Source organism: Ptychodera flava, chromosome 11 (assembly GCF_041260155.1).
Source record: "Ptychodera flava strain L36383 chromosome 11, AS_Pfla_20210202, whole genome shotgun sequence".
NCBI lineage: Eukaryota > Metazoa > Hemichordata > Enteropneusta > Ptychoderidae > Ptychodera > Ptychodera flava.
The window spans coordinates 11,977,228-11,994,427 of NC_091938.1; the positions used below are offsets into that span (position 1 = coordinate 11,977,228).

The 17,200-nt window shown below is 38.6% G+C and overlaps 1 protein-coding gene across 1 annotated transcript in view; it reads left to right on the forward strand.

Annotated features, from left to right (window-relative positions):
* The first annotated feature begins 16,166 nt into the window (after positions 1–16,166).
* LOC139143046 (uncharacterized) overlaps positions 16,167–17,200 on the forward strand; it is a 4,596-nt gene continuing 3,562 nt past the window's right edge. Inside the window, exons 1-2 of the mRNA XM_070713223.1 lie at positions 16,167–16,607; positions 17,049–17,121. Coding sequence (XP_070569324.1) covers positions 16,254–16,607; positions 17,049–17,121 — 427 coding nt within the window. The 5' untranslated portion in view covers positions 16,167–16,253. The remainder of the gene's footprint in view (positions 16,608–17,048; positions 17,122–17,200) is intronic.

Here is a 17,200-nt window from a genome sequence, read left to right on the forward strand (position 1 = left end):
GAATTTACTTAACTGTAACGTAGCTGAACAATGTTAAAATCATCCCAACGAAAGCCATCTAGATAATTTCAATCTTTGATTCCAATGTAAACAGTTAATTCAAAGTTGATAGTTTCATACATATGAATGCATAACATATTCATGTAAGAGATTGTGTATTTATGTCGTCTCTCGAGTAAGTGTAATATTTTTACCGAGGAGCAACAAAGATAAATTCAATTTCATAGTTCAATCAGACAGTCGTTAATCGTCGGTCATTCAATACATATATAGCCATATCAAATTTTAAAAATGGATTTATCTAAACTCTCGATCGATTATAATTCTTTTTTAAAGTAGGAACTTAAATCTGAAGAACAATGCAAAAGGTTGAGAAGCCACTAATCATCTACGGACAAGGCCGAAGATACTCACAAGATGTTCGTACTCAGCAGAGAATCGTGGAAAGTGGCGTGTTACCCTTCTCAAGCTATGTGCCAAAAATTCTTTCGCTATTTCACGTCATCAAGACTACAACTGCAACAACAGACTCATCGCCGATTCTCAAGTATGGAAAGGATAGACGTGAAATTTTGTCTTCAGTTATTTCATCATCAAAGTACCGAAATTTAGCGTTTCAAATATAAGCAAGTTCAACAGGCCAAAAAGCACTGATGACGCCAGTACAATCACACTTGATTTTGAACAGTGCAGAGAAAAGTTTCGGGCCGGCTACTTTGCAAAAGGGTTTGTCAGGTTACCGAAAAGAGAATTTTTTGTTCGCCCACAAGTGACGTGACATGTTCGTCGAACAAGGCAGACATTAACATTATATTGAAAAATAATATGGCTGTTGATTTGCAATCTTTATCTCCTCAGAACACTCAAACTTACCACAAAGTGGGCATGCGCAACTCTGGTTCAAAACCCAAATTACTTTACATAAGAGCAAGGCAATCAAACACGCGTACACGGAGTTTGATGTTCTAAAAAGTTTCAGTACAGCCTCTGTAAACATTTGACGTTGTAAATAGGTAATGGTCACAGTAACAATAACACTGACTGCTAAATTTATTTCTTCATTACCTTCCTATGCTTGCGTGTGTCACGTGATTGACTGAGAAAATTACTTCCTGGCAAGCAGAAATAATGATTAAACGCATTATTGCTACACGTTTGCAGCCAGTCGATATTGGAATTTTATATTTGCTCGGTGAATGACTTACATAATTTTCAGTACTTTTCTAATCCTCAAAATTGGCGCAAAACAAAAAAAATAATATTTCACTCTCTCAATCAATTAGCGTCCTTGGACGCGATACATCCCGCTGCAATTCCACTCGATTTGGACTATAACAATAATGGCGTCACGAAATACCAGCACGGAGTACACAACGTGGCCTAACTCACTGACCCACTACGGACACTCTCATGTCTAAGCGAATCGAACGAATGGCCGAGCCATGGTTCCGTATTCAACAAACAAGTTAAAGTTCGCTTTTACCCAACTCATAGCAGAAAGATAGAGAGAGTCGCAACGGGCATTCTTTAAGGCGTGAAGCGGTTACGTAATCCGTCCATGTACGCCTCGCCTCAGGTTGCTCTCGCCTCTCTTTTCCGAAGAGTGCCGACCATAAATCCTTCGGTAATTTTCTGATTTTCGCCAATTGTTAAGCTAAAGTATGTTCGGCAAAGTTTGTGTTATTGTTTTCGTGTGGTGCTGAGCAGAATTGACGTGCTGGCGAAAACGGGAGTGTTTTGAGCTTCACCGTTTTAAAAATTCCTCTCATATTTTTATGAATATATAATGAGTGTGTTTGAACCAAATTTGAAAGTCTTTTATCGATACTGTCTGGTTTTACTCAATGGTTTACGGTCAGTCATACCGTCTTTCACACGTGCGTCAAGGAAGGACATGTTTATGAAACTGCTGGCGTGTTATGTTTTGATTGGCGTGAAGCAGTTGTTTCTGGCCTGAGAGCTCACAAAGTAACTATGGTTGCTACGCGACTGGCAGTACGATGCCATCTCGTCGTATATTTCGCATAATCTCGTGTAATTATCAACCACAAACAAAGCCTCCAAAAAGTTTAACACCTTTGAAGCTCATTTTAATATGAAAAGCCAATAGTCTACCGAGACGACCAGGAACAAAAGGCAGGCAGGCGTTACCACTCTGTCTATCTTACTCTGTGACCCAACTCAGTATAGGAGACGACTTCCCCGGTCCCTCTTTCCTTTTAGCATTGAAGGGCTCTCAAAAATGAAAGTGTTTTGGCGGTCTATGAAGAATCGTAGCATCTTAAGGGCTTTGCAGGGGTTGTCTGAGTGTTTTTAAGTTTCTACTTAATCGAACAATTAAATAAACTTGATTCCTATGCCGTTGCAAATATTGCTGGCATATTTAGAGAAAATTAAATGAAGGACTGAAATGTGTATTTCAGAATGTAAAAAAACTAGGGCGCTTTGTTCTTCGAACACTCATTTTATGTAATTGGTTCTTGGCACGAAAAATCTCCATAACACAAAAAATCTTCTGTATAGCGTAAGAACGTTAGTAACGCCTGTTCGTAAAATGTTGACGGCAATGGGCAAACCCTCTGATAATCAACAAAAGACCACTCGTGCGAAAAGCATTGATACGCTTATCTTCCTATTTGTCGCCCTCTATAGACAGGTTTTGGGAAACATTAGCCCCAACTAAACCAAAAGTAAACGAACAAATGCCTGTACATGATGTTGTCTTTTGCGTACCAGGTTACGTAGAGGTGAATCGGTCCCTTTAAAGTTTACCAGTCCTACTGTAGATTTTTATACACATGACGTTTGGAATGCGTCAATGCTCTGTTTCACGTCATTAAACAAAAATAATGATAGGATGCCGATGACGAGTTTGATATTTCACTTTGTTGTGGTAACATCTGTGCTGATGTTTTGTTCTTTCGTCAATCCAAAAGGGTCTGTACTTCTGTTGATTCCCCATAACCTGTTTGCCTCAGATTCAGAATTTGGGAAGTACGGGAGTGTCCATGTTCTGGTGTTTCACCGTGTTTGTGTTATGATGGTCAGGGTTGCAGGCAATCATGTACACATAGATAACTATCCTAGTCAACCTACACAGTATTGGGAGATACATTAAGCTAATTGCAATAGGCCTTGTAAATGTGATTGATTAAAAATATATTTAAGATCATGGTGAAAGAATTTCTTAAATTTTGAAGTTCTGACAAATATACATACGTACATAAATGTCTAATTTCTCTTGTCACTTGTAAGTGTTGCTCCGTAACGAGCACCATTGTAACAGTAACCGGGCCCTTTGACAGTGGATTTGGAAGTGACCTACTGTGGACCGGCAATAGTTTGTCTACAATCAATATGTGTGGAATATACAAGGCCATCAAGGTCAGCTTTTCGGTACGTTCTGTATATGCGTGATAACAATCGTCAGCGAACTTTACCAAAGACGTGAAAGATGACATTCTCGTCCTTGAATAGCTATGACATTCTATTCATCGGGCAACTCGAAGCACTTTGAATACATAATCATGGCCATGGTTTATTATGAAGGAAAGAAATTGGAAGACATGCATCGAAATGAGATCTCATCAAATTTATTTGCTGAATCTCTTTACAAATCAAAACGGTAAAAATGTTACAATGCCTCCATGACGTCGTTACCATGGTGATTCATTGCGTAATCGCCTTAATTTTTAAGCCTTTCCATGTTCTGATGAAATATGTCCAAGTTCAGAAAGAGCCGGCTTAATCTGAATAGATTTTGGCATTCAAAGTAGAAAATATGGCTTTCTCCATCAATCTTCAGCCCGACATTATTTGTCGGTTATTTCCCGTGTTCTCATCCGGAGCGAGATTAAAATATAACTTCGGAAAGAAGATGTTAAGGATAACACTAGGTAAAGTAGCCAATTTTATGAGAGGGTTTTTAATGTTTGCCGTCGACTTCCAATACCGCATTGTTTCGCAATCGTTTTTTTCTTGGGATGACCTGTTTGCAAACAACGGGGGCGTGATGGATGTCCTTGAACAGAAAAGAAAGACTGCTGCAATACTTAAAAAACCTTCTTCTATTGAAGTGTCATCAAGAGCCAACAAGGTGTGTTGGTGAATGGTGCCATACTCCTGCGAACATTTTGATGTTTCAGAAATTAGTGCCGAAATCGCATCTTGGTAACCTTGACCTTTCATTCTTAGAGAATTTGTTCCTTTTGTTTTTATAACTTATATTTTAAACGTCTATTTATTAGTGTCTCTGTGGATTTAGTAGTTATAATCATAAATGTTGGTGTTTTTGTAACGGTGAACGTTGGGTTTACGGATGAGTGCCTTCCTCGTTTTGTTTCGTCTCTTCTGTGATACTTTGTTATATATCTGATCCTGTTGATGTAATTGGACTTGAATATTTGGACTAATCAGAACATGAATAGTTGGACTAGTTAGAACTTGAATATTTGGACTAATCAAGAACTTTGAGATCAATAACAACACGAACGGTGTCATGTCGAGTAACATAACCGATAACTCCACATCGCGAGCGCCTCATCCGGACTTGCAACATAAACAACAAACAGTATTCTTACCATCCGTTTATGTTTTCATTATTGATTGTATACCAGCTTAAAACTTGTGACCTGCATATTACGTACAACTCCATCGACAGAAAAAGAATGTACATAAACAGGTGGCATCCGATAAAACCGAATGGAAGCTGGAAGAGGATCTCCCTTCTTAATCCCCTCTCTGATTTGCCTAATGTCTCATGACAATGAATTGGCAGTAATACATCGAAATGGATACTTAATTGTTCACAAAATGTTAGTAGAACTGATATGGCAACTGTACGACATATAAATATCCTACGCTGACTGCAATTTACGGCTAGCTCTTGTCCTAGCAGGGTTCTTATACGATTGACAGACTGTTGCTTATTTGCATAACTGACTGATATTCCCCTTTATTATTTGACAAAAGATACAAGATCCATAGCCGTAGCCTGAGGGGGCAGGGGGCAGCTACCCCCCCCCCCCCCAAAGCTGGAATTTTCTCACAATGTCAATATTTCAGTGTTTTAGTCATAATGATGATTTGTATTCAATTAAACACAATCATGTACAACAAAATGGTAAAATACAAGCTACTTTAATTGTGCAAAGTAGCGACACGCCCATAAGTGCCAATGCCACATACAAACAGTGGTGGCAGTCCCGCTTCCGTTTCACCACATTCCCGTTTTCGCGCGTGTGACAAGGGTGTGTAAAGGCGGTGGGCTGCAGGCTATGTTCCATAGTGTCACTAAACTTCATTTGAATTGAAGATAATAGGTCGCAAGTATGTCCGAAATCAACATTCCCGAGTATTCAGCAATCTATTCTGACTTTTGTCAACAAGCAGATAGGGACAGTTTAAACGAAAACTGGCCTCCAGTAAAAATAGAGAAAATTCAAGTATAGATTCTTCCCCTGCGCTAAAAATATCGACTTATAATTTGAAAGAGTACTTTTAAAAGGTATGGTGTACATCTCGAACCCCGAGGGATTTTATTCAAGAAAAACTAACTGGAGGAAATTATCAAGCTAAGTAGGTATTTAGAAATTCGTACCACGAAGTTTTGCTTGTACACCGATATTCACTATCTTTTGTTATCATTCTTAATGAGAGGTTATCTTTGAACGTTTTCATGCAAAACACGCTAAAAGCAACTCAGTAAATAAAACACGGCGAGGGACACCAAGCTATTGAACCAATCAGTTCAAGATAAATTCAAATGGTAAAAAGAAGACACTTATACTTCGAATATCTTCGAGATGTATACTATGGATATATTCGGCAGCTAGGCGGAAGTTGGAGTTGCCATAACCAATGATTGCATATCCTGTCAGCCCTGGCTGATTCGTGCGCATCACCAAATATTACAGAGGAGTCACAACAAGGGAAGACACATTCGTCTTTTTGTAATTTTGAACGTCCCGGGAATGAGCTTCGGTGGCATTTTTCACAGCGTTCTGCGGTCTATTGCTTGGAAAGACCCTGTCGTCTTGCACCGAGCCGCTGGACGTGGATTCAGACTGGCTCTACGTCAAAATTCAGAATCACAGGTTGATGGGACATGCCATCGAAACATCGAGGACTTTCAGTGCCCACCGTTATTATATTCAATGCAACCTTTCGTCGCCGTGTTTGTCCTTCAACTACGGCCGAAGAAACGGAATGTGTGAACTGAACGAAGCGACGTCGATCGAATAACCAGAGAAGTTACTGGAGGAATACGGTGTTGTGTACATAGGATCTTGCCGTGATTTGCTGGGCTATCGCAACCTGGTAAGGTACTGCACTGAACGTATGCCATGTGCTGTATCATTGTGTCAAGAATTCATTCGAATTGCTGATTCACTCTCGTTTATGACATTCCATTTCTAAAGGGAGTGAATATTGACTTGATATCCTATCATAGTAACGAGTGTGAAACGTTACATTGTGAATCCGTTTGTTTTCTTTCGTCATCAGCAAATATCAGATATGGCCTGATAATGTCAAACTTAGGTGACTTATAATGGCGTGTTATTTTTATCGCTAGTCCCGAAACCTGACTAGAATATTTTCTCTAACTTCTTAAACTGACAGGCAAATGTTGATATTGACGGACACTGTGAATGTACACGCGACAAGTGTCTAGCGTGCACTCAAAAAGGTAAGGACCCGTTCATTGAAGTTATCAAGAAACAATACGCAGACAAGTACTGGATGCGGGGATAAAAAGATAGACCGTGGAGGCAATGCATGGATAACCTTCACAGCGCGCAATTGATGTGTTGTAATTGTAGAATTGCGAAAAAATCTCTAATTAGATCTCCGACGACCGATATTATATCTTATAGTCAAACAATGGACTACATGTCGAGGACAGGTGACCATTCCCCCGACGTCAGAAGGGCAATAGTCTCCTGCCTCGAGGGTATTTAGTTCCTTGTTTGGGCTACATTGTTCTAGTATATTCCTTCGTTCACTAAAACTGTTTGTGTTTGTTTACTAATGACAGCAATATGCTTTATTTCCATGTTGGATCAAGTTTTTAGAGATATTGTTACTTTAAAAATGACATTACTATTTACTAGAGAGTTTAGACATGTTCCATACTGTGCATGACTCCCCTTCCCGCTCTCCATAGGTATGCAGTCAATATTACAAGCATGATTAAACGTTAACATACCTTGTGTGCATGTGAAAAAACAAGTTTACAAGGTCAGAAGGCTGCCAAGAGAACGTGGGTTGTATCTTGCTATTCGGAGGTGTATTAATTACTTGAGAGAGCAAAGTACTTCACTTAAATCAACTGACTTGTAACCCTGGCAATGGAATGAGACCAGCGAGAAATGAACTACAGGTAGATCATTCACTGGCCTCATTTACATTGGTGTTCTCATGGCGTGACAGCAAACTTGATAATGCCTTATGGGCTAAAGTGTGGTATCAAAGGTCACCAATGTTAGTACCTTGTGACTAAATGTCTCCCTGAGTTATGTGTTCAATACTCTCCAGTTTGGCTCTTTTATGAACGGAAATAATGTTCCACACAGTCACACGTTAACATTGCTTGCCTGATATTATACAGAGAGTGGCCAGGGTCAGAACAAGAGAGTCACCTACATTATTTTCCTTCAATTCTTATTTTCTTTTAAATCGCCGTAGCCCTTCGAGTGCAAAAGTCAATTTTTGTCACCTTTATAAAATAAAACACAGACAATTTTTGTCAGTTCCCGACATTTTTTTTGAGATATTCCCAAAGTTTTAGTCAAAAATGAAGCCACTAAAAATTGATGTCACTGCTTAAAAAATTATCAAAAAATTACAGTAAAAATCATAAAATCAAAACATTGATGCAAAATATTTTGGTGGGAAAATTAGAGCATACAAAAGGTTAAACACGCCATAGATTTGTTCTTAATAATCGCACTCGTAGCATACTGAATGTCTTAAATTGAATGCGAGGCTGGGCGAATCGACTTCAGATGGAAATATAAATAAATGTTCGTCAAGCTGTATGTCAGAAATGTCATTCAAATGCCTGTATGGATTAGCCTAGGCACAACTTTTCCCGAAACGCTTCAATAGGAAGGCTCGAACATTGACGTTAAGTGGAAAACACAGATAATATTTGTCATATTTAAATGAACTGTCCTGCGATCTATAGAGTCAGTTTTCGGACAATATCTGCCCACTTTCGTATTTTTGATTTCGTGTCGCCCGCGATGAATCGGGCTTGCAATATTGTTGCTCTCGGTTACTGACACATTAATGCACGCAGCAATAATTTTTATACATCTATCTATCATTCTTCCTTTGTGCCCCAAAATGTGAAAATTACCGCCAATGAACATCTCTGACAAGTCGTAGATATTTCATTGCCAATTACTGTCAATCTGTACAGATCAAAGTGGGTTAAGATCCATTATGGAATTGAAAGCGTGGATATTTGAAAGAGGCTACACAGTCTGATTAAGAAACAAACATATCGAAGCTGTCGTCTGTCATGGCAACAGCCACTAAAATCAAATGCTCTTTCTGCCTCGTTTTGGCGACAAATGTAAACAGGTTAGTGTTTGTTTTGTCATGCCAAGCAATTTGAAAAGGAAGGGATATCAACAGGTTGTTGATATTGTCAAATTTCCTGATTTCCGGTTACTCCTTCGCGATCTGTTCGTTCGCTGCAAGTACAGCTTTACACAATTAAATAAATGTAAAACACTGAATTCAGACAGATTATCGTATAAGTCTAACGTAGGAAGAAAGGCTAGTTAAATAAAATGAAGGAAGCAATCGAAGGCTCCTGAAAAATGTAATTAGTGACTTTCAATAAACGGAAGAATCGACGTCAAGTGTGATACTGTATTCTTATTTCAATTGTTTCAAGCAAACGGGTTAGACCTACTTTTTGCAAATCCTTAACCCTTTGAACCTGGCTCGGACACTGAATATTATTGAATTCAGTGAAAGAGGAAAGTACGTTTGTCGTTTTGAAACCAAACAAAATCATTTCAAATGCCACGAGGAATAAAGCTCCGGCTTGTATGTATGGTGTATACATTTCACATCAGTTGCTCCTGAAATGTGTACGGTAACGCTTGTAGCTCATATTTTGACTTTTGAGAAGGGCACAGCTTCTTTAGCGAAAAGGGGAATGTGAGACAGGGGTTCTCAGAAAGTATATTAGTTGGATGATTTGAAGTATCATCATATATACAGACATGTAGTATAAAAGTATGAGTCGTTTGTTTCTCACGGGATGGGTGCCATAATATTCCTGGCTTTAAACTATATTGCATATTTGATGGTTTTGCCGAGTTACACTAATTTTGACTGGTGTACCATCACTTTAGGTCAAACTTGACGGGTGTAGCATGTTGGCTTGGCCTGGTGCGTTACCCGTTCCGTACACCTGGTACAACCACTGAACAGTGGCTCAAGATAACTCTGTTGTTATTGTCGTTTTCTATTTATTTTGTTTTTTGAGCTATTAGTTATTGACCTTGAATGATCCTGATTATTAGACCTGTTTTGATGTCATATTGGCAACATGATGTTAGAATTTGGTCGACGCATGTTCAACTCAATGATCAAAGCTTACCGTATCGTGATTTATTACTACCGTGAAATATGGCCATGCATTTTCTTTGCACGCAGAGTCATATGTATGCACATTTGAAGACAACAGAGATCGATTTGGTTCTGATATAATACCGCCATCGCCTATCTATGTTAGTTCAGCGCCAGCGTGCTGCAGAAGCTGCCAAGAAACGTCCGGATGTCTGGCTTGGACCTATGTCAAATATGGCGCGTGGAAAGGTCGCTGTTTTGTGAAATATACTGTACCAGGTAAAACCTCTCGGAATGATGTCATTTCAGGTCTTTTACAAGGTACTTCCTGATTTTTTTTTTCAAGGTTACTAGTCGAATGTATCATCCAAAGTATCTTATGAACCAAGAAAGAAAAAATATTAATGCAATCAATAGAACTGTTCAGGGGGAAAATAGAGGCCGCAGAACAAATATTGTTCCTGTTTTTATGAATTATGAAGTAAACTCCCAACAAGGATTACAATGTTGAATATCTAGTGATCACTACTAAATATCGCAAGATGAAATAAAATCATGGATTTTGTCTTTTTACCTATTTTCTTTCCGATTACCACTTTAAGGTGCATGTGGCCCGTGACGATCAACGAAGCATTCTGAAACATTTCAACGCGGAAGAAATTATGGATGATTTTACGGGATTTTCGTAGTTAAGAATCGAATTCACCAGAAATGCAATAAAAACGGCAATTTCGAGGAATAATTCTTCTATTCTAGTGATTCAAAGCCGTGAGAGTAGAATTATAGGAAATTAGGCGTCGTCCCCGTTTCGTTAATGGTAACATGCTATGATACACATACATAAAATATAAATTATTGGCAGACAGAGTGAAAAATCTATAATTCATGTATTCCGTGCTCTTTTGAATTAGTCAATATGAAAATAAATAATGGCAAAAGAATTATGGGCCAACTAAGGACACAAATGTTTTCGTTCATAATGCTTATTCTGATGATACATAACCCCATTACTTAAATCCTTTATTACAAAACAATTTCGTTTTATCATTGTCAGGTATAAGTACTAATTTAAAACACCTCGATTATTCACTTATAACCATATATTGGACATAGTTGTTTATTTTTTATGATCAAAGACACTAACACTAACATTAGCTTGTTAACAATCTTATTAAAATGCTTTTGTGGTACCAGAAAATCAATGCTGTCATCATTTAATTTGACAATGCATGTTTTCCCCAATTCGGTTATCTCTGTTGGATTTTTATTTCGAAATGGATTCAAATATCGGATATGACACCAAATGGAATATGAATTATTTATTTTGAATGTCAAGTCAAGTATTGGCCCATAATTCTTTTGCCGCTATTTATTTTCATATTGACGAGGCCATTCAATATCATGATCCTTGTCGAGGTTGATACTTGACAAAATTTGCATAATGGTTACTTTTTAGTATAATCCACCAATACCCTTCTTTTATCCACTTTCCTGTGTTATTTCATCTGTTGAAAAATTGATTGGTTAGTTTAAATATATTAAATATATTTACATATCTCCTACCATTCAGCTCATTCAACTCTTGTTCCAACTTACTTTTGATAATCTTTCGTGTTTCATTTAAGGTAGAATGCGGCTTGGATACAGATCTTTTTGACTCTCAAATGCTTACAATACTTTTTAGTCTCCCCTGTATGGAGTTATTTTGAAACTCTCGGTAATTCACCCGCTTCGTAATTTCTACTTTTATTTATCGGTTATAAATACGGTTGACCGATTATCCGCACTGAACGTGTTATTCTTAGTTCAGAAATACAGTGCTAAGTGAGCACATTCAAGATGGAATGTGGTCGTCTTAATATAAAATCATGAAATTTGTCCATATTTCGACAGCCACTCTATGTTTTCAGGGTTGAAAAAATAGTTAGCTACACGTGAAAACACATGAGCTTGGTGCGTTCAGTTGCTAAGCCATGTGATCTATTGCACCATAAGATCGAAAGTCCTTTCTGTTTCCGCCCGCTCATGATTCTCTAACTTTCGTACTTGGTTTCTTGCTACAAAACATCGAAAGAAGACGTCCCACTCATCGAATTGCTTTGTTTCTCGTTTCCATAGATCCTATCGAGAAATAGAGGATGGCGACGCCAAATGACATGGACAGCACATGGAAAGGAGTGCATGTCCCTGTGTCTTCTGATTTTGTTATTGCAATGACAACTTGTAACACATTGAAGCCTCTCATCAGATATCGACCGGCTTTTTATAACGTCAAGGTCACAAAATCTCTTCTGTCCAAGCCATAGAAACAATATAGCCACGAGTTGTTGCAATTATTATATCATTCACGGCACTGGTTTGATATAACAAGATTGGGAATAATTTGGGATAATTGGATGTTGAAGTAATGTCGATTTAATCTGCAAATGTAACCTCATCTGATTTTCTTTTTAACTTATTACACACTTGTTTTTATGAGTAATTTGTAATATCGTAACATTCAGCTATAGTGCACCTAACACTTTTGAGAAATTTGAAAAATATGAAGATCCAATTATCCCAAATTAGTTCCAATCGTGTTATATTGTAAATATACAGTCACGCTATGGCCTTAGAGTTGTTGCGCAATATGCCAGAATGGCAAAATGGATATTTTCATTTGTTAATTCTTTCTAGCCAGGAGTTAGGTTATATTGTGTGGTGAAAACGACAGATATCTAACTCTGCTGTGCTACATTGTGTGCCTGTTCACACTTCAAAGGTCAAAGTCAATCTGATACAAAATTGCTCCATTGCTAATATCAGATGGCGTCACAAGGGGACATGGAAATCAACCCAAGTACATGTGGGGGAATCGATCGATGGTCAAGTTCAAGCGAAGGCAAAAATCACTGCATTGCTTAATATCAGATGGCGTAGCAAGGGCACATGGAAATCAACACGAGTACGCGAGGACATCAATCACTGAGCTATCCGTTTATCTGGATTGATGGAAAGTTTACAGCGTATTCAGAGGATGCCAAATTGAAATTAATTCGGTGATACAGATCTTGCAGCAAAATGCAGAATGCCTTATTTTTGATGGAAATTACTACTATGTCTCCAGGGCAACAAGTAGAAATGTCAGATCGTCTAGATACAATTAGTTAGCTAGATTGATTTCTGACTCGTGAGACAAGCTGACTTCTGCTCTCCATGTCCCGGATGATCATAAGCTCGCATCGTCTGACGGCGCTTGAATTGTCATTTTGTTTATGGCTGATGAAGTGTTAGCGACAACTGAACCTTCAGGAAAGTCGGATGCATTTTGTCACAGTGTCAAAGTTATTTTTCCATTAATAAATATTTTATTAGGCTATTCGGCCGTGCTGTTCATTACTGATAGTGGGGAACGCAAGGAAACATTGAACATTTCAAAGATATAATGCAAGTAACATTGGGCTTAATCTTTTTGAAGGCATCTTTCAAGTTACACCAATCTATCTTTGCCAATGCATGCGCCATTCACATCTGTATTGTTTCGCAGTCTTTCTCTTTGCGATCTTTTGAAAGCTTCTCTGAAAACCTTTCTTTTTCACTTTTCCTCCAATCCCCTAAGCACATACCAGCGAGATACCCCTCAGCTTTGCTCTTGCTCTGTACATCGCTCTTCTCTGGCAGAATTTTATAAGCGGTGCCCCTACCCCCAAAGAATATCTCACTAAAGAAATTACATATCAACTTTCGCCAAGGTACACCATTCTTCCTCTTAGCAGATCCGTGGGGGAGGGATGAAACTACACGCAAGTTGTGCCACTCCAGTAGTCTCACCTATGTGAAAAACAAACTTCTTTGTGGACTGCTTCGCAGAAATTGGTAACAACCCATGATACTGGTTACATAGTGTCATGGAAGCTCTCGAGTATATCAGCACAGTGGGCCTAGTGCCAGACTCTCCTCGGATATGATAACCGCCCCCTTGCCGCGTTTATATTTCCGCTTTACATCCACCTTTGTTATTTTCGAAAAAGACTACACATTGTATTCTCATAAATAGAGCTTAAAGATGACAGCAAAATGCATTTTTTCTGAGAGTTTTGGATACTCAGAAAAAGTTTTTATTTTCAATCATCGGAAGTTTAACCGAACGCTTTTTTCCACTTAACATCGTGAAGGTTGTATGTGAGATAAGTGATAGCCAAACGCTTTGATTAATAATTTCTATGAGAATAAATATTTTATCGATACGAAAACAAACTCGCCAACTACATTCATTGATAGACATATTTTTTTCAACTATGATTATAAGGATCAACGACAATAAACATCTATCGATCAACAGTCGATTTCTGACAAGACTGGAATGTCGGCTTTATCGAAGACAAGAAACCATATATTTGAGTACTGTACAATAAATGATTGATATCGTCTGGGAGATTCAACTGCTGACAAATGTTTGAATGCAGATACGTATGACTGTGTTTGTGCTGCCACGGAGTCTTGGCGCCAGACACAATGTTGAATGAATTCACGGATCTGATTGAGATTGTCTGTGCATCTCATTCTGGAAGCGAAGCATGGTGATGAGAATGAACAGATCCATAACACTCGCCTTGCTGCTATCATATATTGTAACTTTGTTAATATCAGAGAAATTTGTGATGTCAGTCCCAGATTGTTGTTGATAATGAATCCGATTATACCTGTTGTGACCCCAATGCTTTCTGCATCAACAAATTCACTGGCATTGCCAAAACTGTAAAATAACAGCTGCAATAATGCACCCCCTCTCGGCCAACTGGCAACAGGCCATCACTGAGCGACAAAGTTCCAAGATGGCCCCCTTTCAAATGCAGTGAATTCTTCACCAAGATCGAGGCATCGGTCTCAAGAGACCTCAAAATTGAGAAATCATCAAGTTTATTCACTGGATCTCTTCATGCATCAGAAAAATTCAGAGTTATGATTCTGTCATGACGTGGGTACCATCAGGCTGCATTGTGCAATCGGTTTATTTTTTAACTCTTTGTCATATTCTGAGGGTGTGTGTCCTGCATGTAGTTTAACAAAGAATTAGACTTTCTCGTAACAACATATTTCCTTATCCAAAAAATGAACAAGATGGCGTCATAGACTTCAAGAATTGAGTAAGTCGTTGACATTGCAGCTTATTCTATGTGTGTCAATCGTTTTTTTCTCGTCAGACTCGAAATTATTAAAACAATTAAGAGCGCGGAGATTGAAAAGATAAACCATACAGAAATAATCCAGACATCAATTGAGGGGATGTCAGTGTCAGATTAGCAATCAAGTCAATTTCAGTTACTTCGCTCTCATTTCGGGTTTCTCTAATTATATTGCTCTTGAGTACAGGAACGTCAAGCGCCCTCAGGCCGGAATGACATATGTAGACGGTTTTGTCATGAATAACATATATGTGGACGGTTTTTGCAGGAAAGGCGTGTCTAAAATAAACACGAAATGAATTATTTTCCCTAGTACATGAGGCAACAAAGCACCGAATCCACTGGTTTCTATACTCAGAACAATGAAATTTCAGTGATTTACGTGTAATTTTTGTAAAGTTTGACTGGGCAAAATGCTTGATATACAACAATATATACACATATACTGATTCTGTACATGTGTCAAATACGTTAAGTATACAAGTACGTATACTAATAAAATGCATAAGTACAGTGTACACTTGGTGTGCAAAGATCTGCATTACGTATACTCATGATCTGCATAGATATACGCTACGCATATCAACGTATTGAAATGTTCCATATACAAAGATATACGTTACGTATGCAATTAATATTGTGTTCCATATACGTCAATATACGTAAATATACTGAACGTATATCAAGCATTTTGTCCAGTGTTTCTGCTCAAAGCATTCAAAAGGTGAGTTTCCTCAGTTTATTGAAAGTGTTCACAAAATGAAAATTCCGTCGAAATTGTTGAAAGGGGTTGACAGCTAGGTGCCATTCTGGCTCGTGAAATCATAATTTCTGACACGATCACTCCACAGAAGACCGTGTTTCGAAATACCAAATTTCAGCCGCCGTGGCAGGGACTACTTATTGCGGGCAAGTGAGCGTAGCATAGATTCGACTTCCGCTGTAGTGTTTGATTTAACTTCCGTTCAAGCTTACTTTCTTTGATACGCCGTACGACTAATTTAACGAAGGTCGTTCAATTAAAAAGATGCTATCTAATAAAACTCAATGACCGGCGAATAACCCCTTTTCTGATTGCATCTTGGGTGTGGCTCAAGTGTCAGTGAAATAAACATTGACACGAATATGATGTAATCAGAATTAGTAAATACAGCTAATAGCATAGTTATTTGCTGTCTGCATATTCGGTACAGTAATTACACAAACTAACCCGTTGCTATACTGTGTAAGTTTTTTTCACAATCAAGAGGCGGAGATATTTACATAATCGATTATTCATATTGACATTCCTTGTGCTGTTTAACAAAGTACTTAATGTCAAATGAAGGGAAGGAGTCAATTTCCTACTCAACGAGAGTATAAGTGCAACTCCAGGCACATAGTGACTTCTAATGTGGCAGGTCTGTCCGTAATCGTTCAGAATATCACCTTACCATGGCTGTTTAATCACTCGGGCATTTTTTTCCTCGTCCTATTATTATTTTGAACGCCTGGAGGATGGATTTGATCACATTAACATCTTTTATCGCTGCGTTTTGCTGTGTGTTGCTCGGAAAGGCCCTGTCGATATGTGCAGACCCACAGGACACTGATTCACAGTGGCTCTACGTCAGAATTCGGAACCACAGGTTGACAGGAAACGTCGCCGAAACATGGAGAACCTCAACTGCTCGTCTGTGTTATCTTCAGTGCAACCTTTCGCTGTCGTGCGCGTCTTTCAACTACAACCGAAGGAACGGATTGTGTGAACTGAACAGGGCGACATTGATGGAACATCCGGGCAATTTTGTGGAACACGATGCAGTGATGTATTTCGGTATGTGTCGTGATTTGGACGACTATCGCAACTTGGTAAGATCATAAATTATTACCGTACATCTTATTTACTACGTGTTTATCTCAGCCTATAAACAAGGATATTCTGTATGTTAATCTGTATTGTACGATTCGCAGCGCGAAAACACAGAAGTTTGGTCTCGGACATTTTCTCTCTCTCTCTCTCTCTCTCTCTCTCTCTCTCTCTCTCTCTCTCTCTCTCTCTCTCTCTCTCTCTCTCTCTCTCTCTCTCTCTCCTATTTATGTCACCGCAACATGCAGTTATCGTTTTCATGGTCTGTAGAATACAACGTACCATGAAGAACAGACTGCGCCCCTACAAGGGTGATACATAGGACTTATTGTACAGCATTATGCTTCCGATACGTTGATAGCCGATACCTGCTACACATTTTATCGGGTTTTTTGGGTCGAGAAAACTGATAACAACGTCATTTTCTCTTTCCGAACAATCAGGACAGTGTTACTATTGAAGAACGCTGCGAAGTAACAAACAACAGTAATGCGTGTCCCGGGTGCACTGAGGAAGGTAAGAACTACGTCACTCGAACTATCCAAATAGGTTCGCCACCACCTACTGTAAGTGTTAAGAAGCAATGAATTTGGCG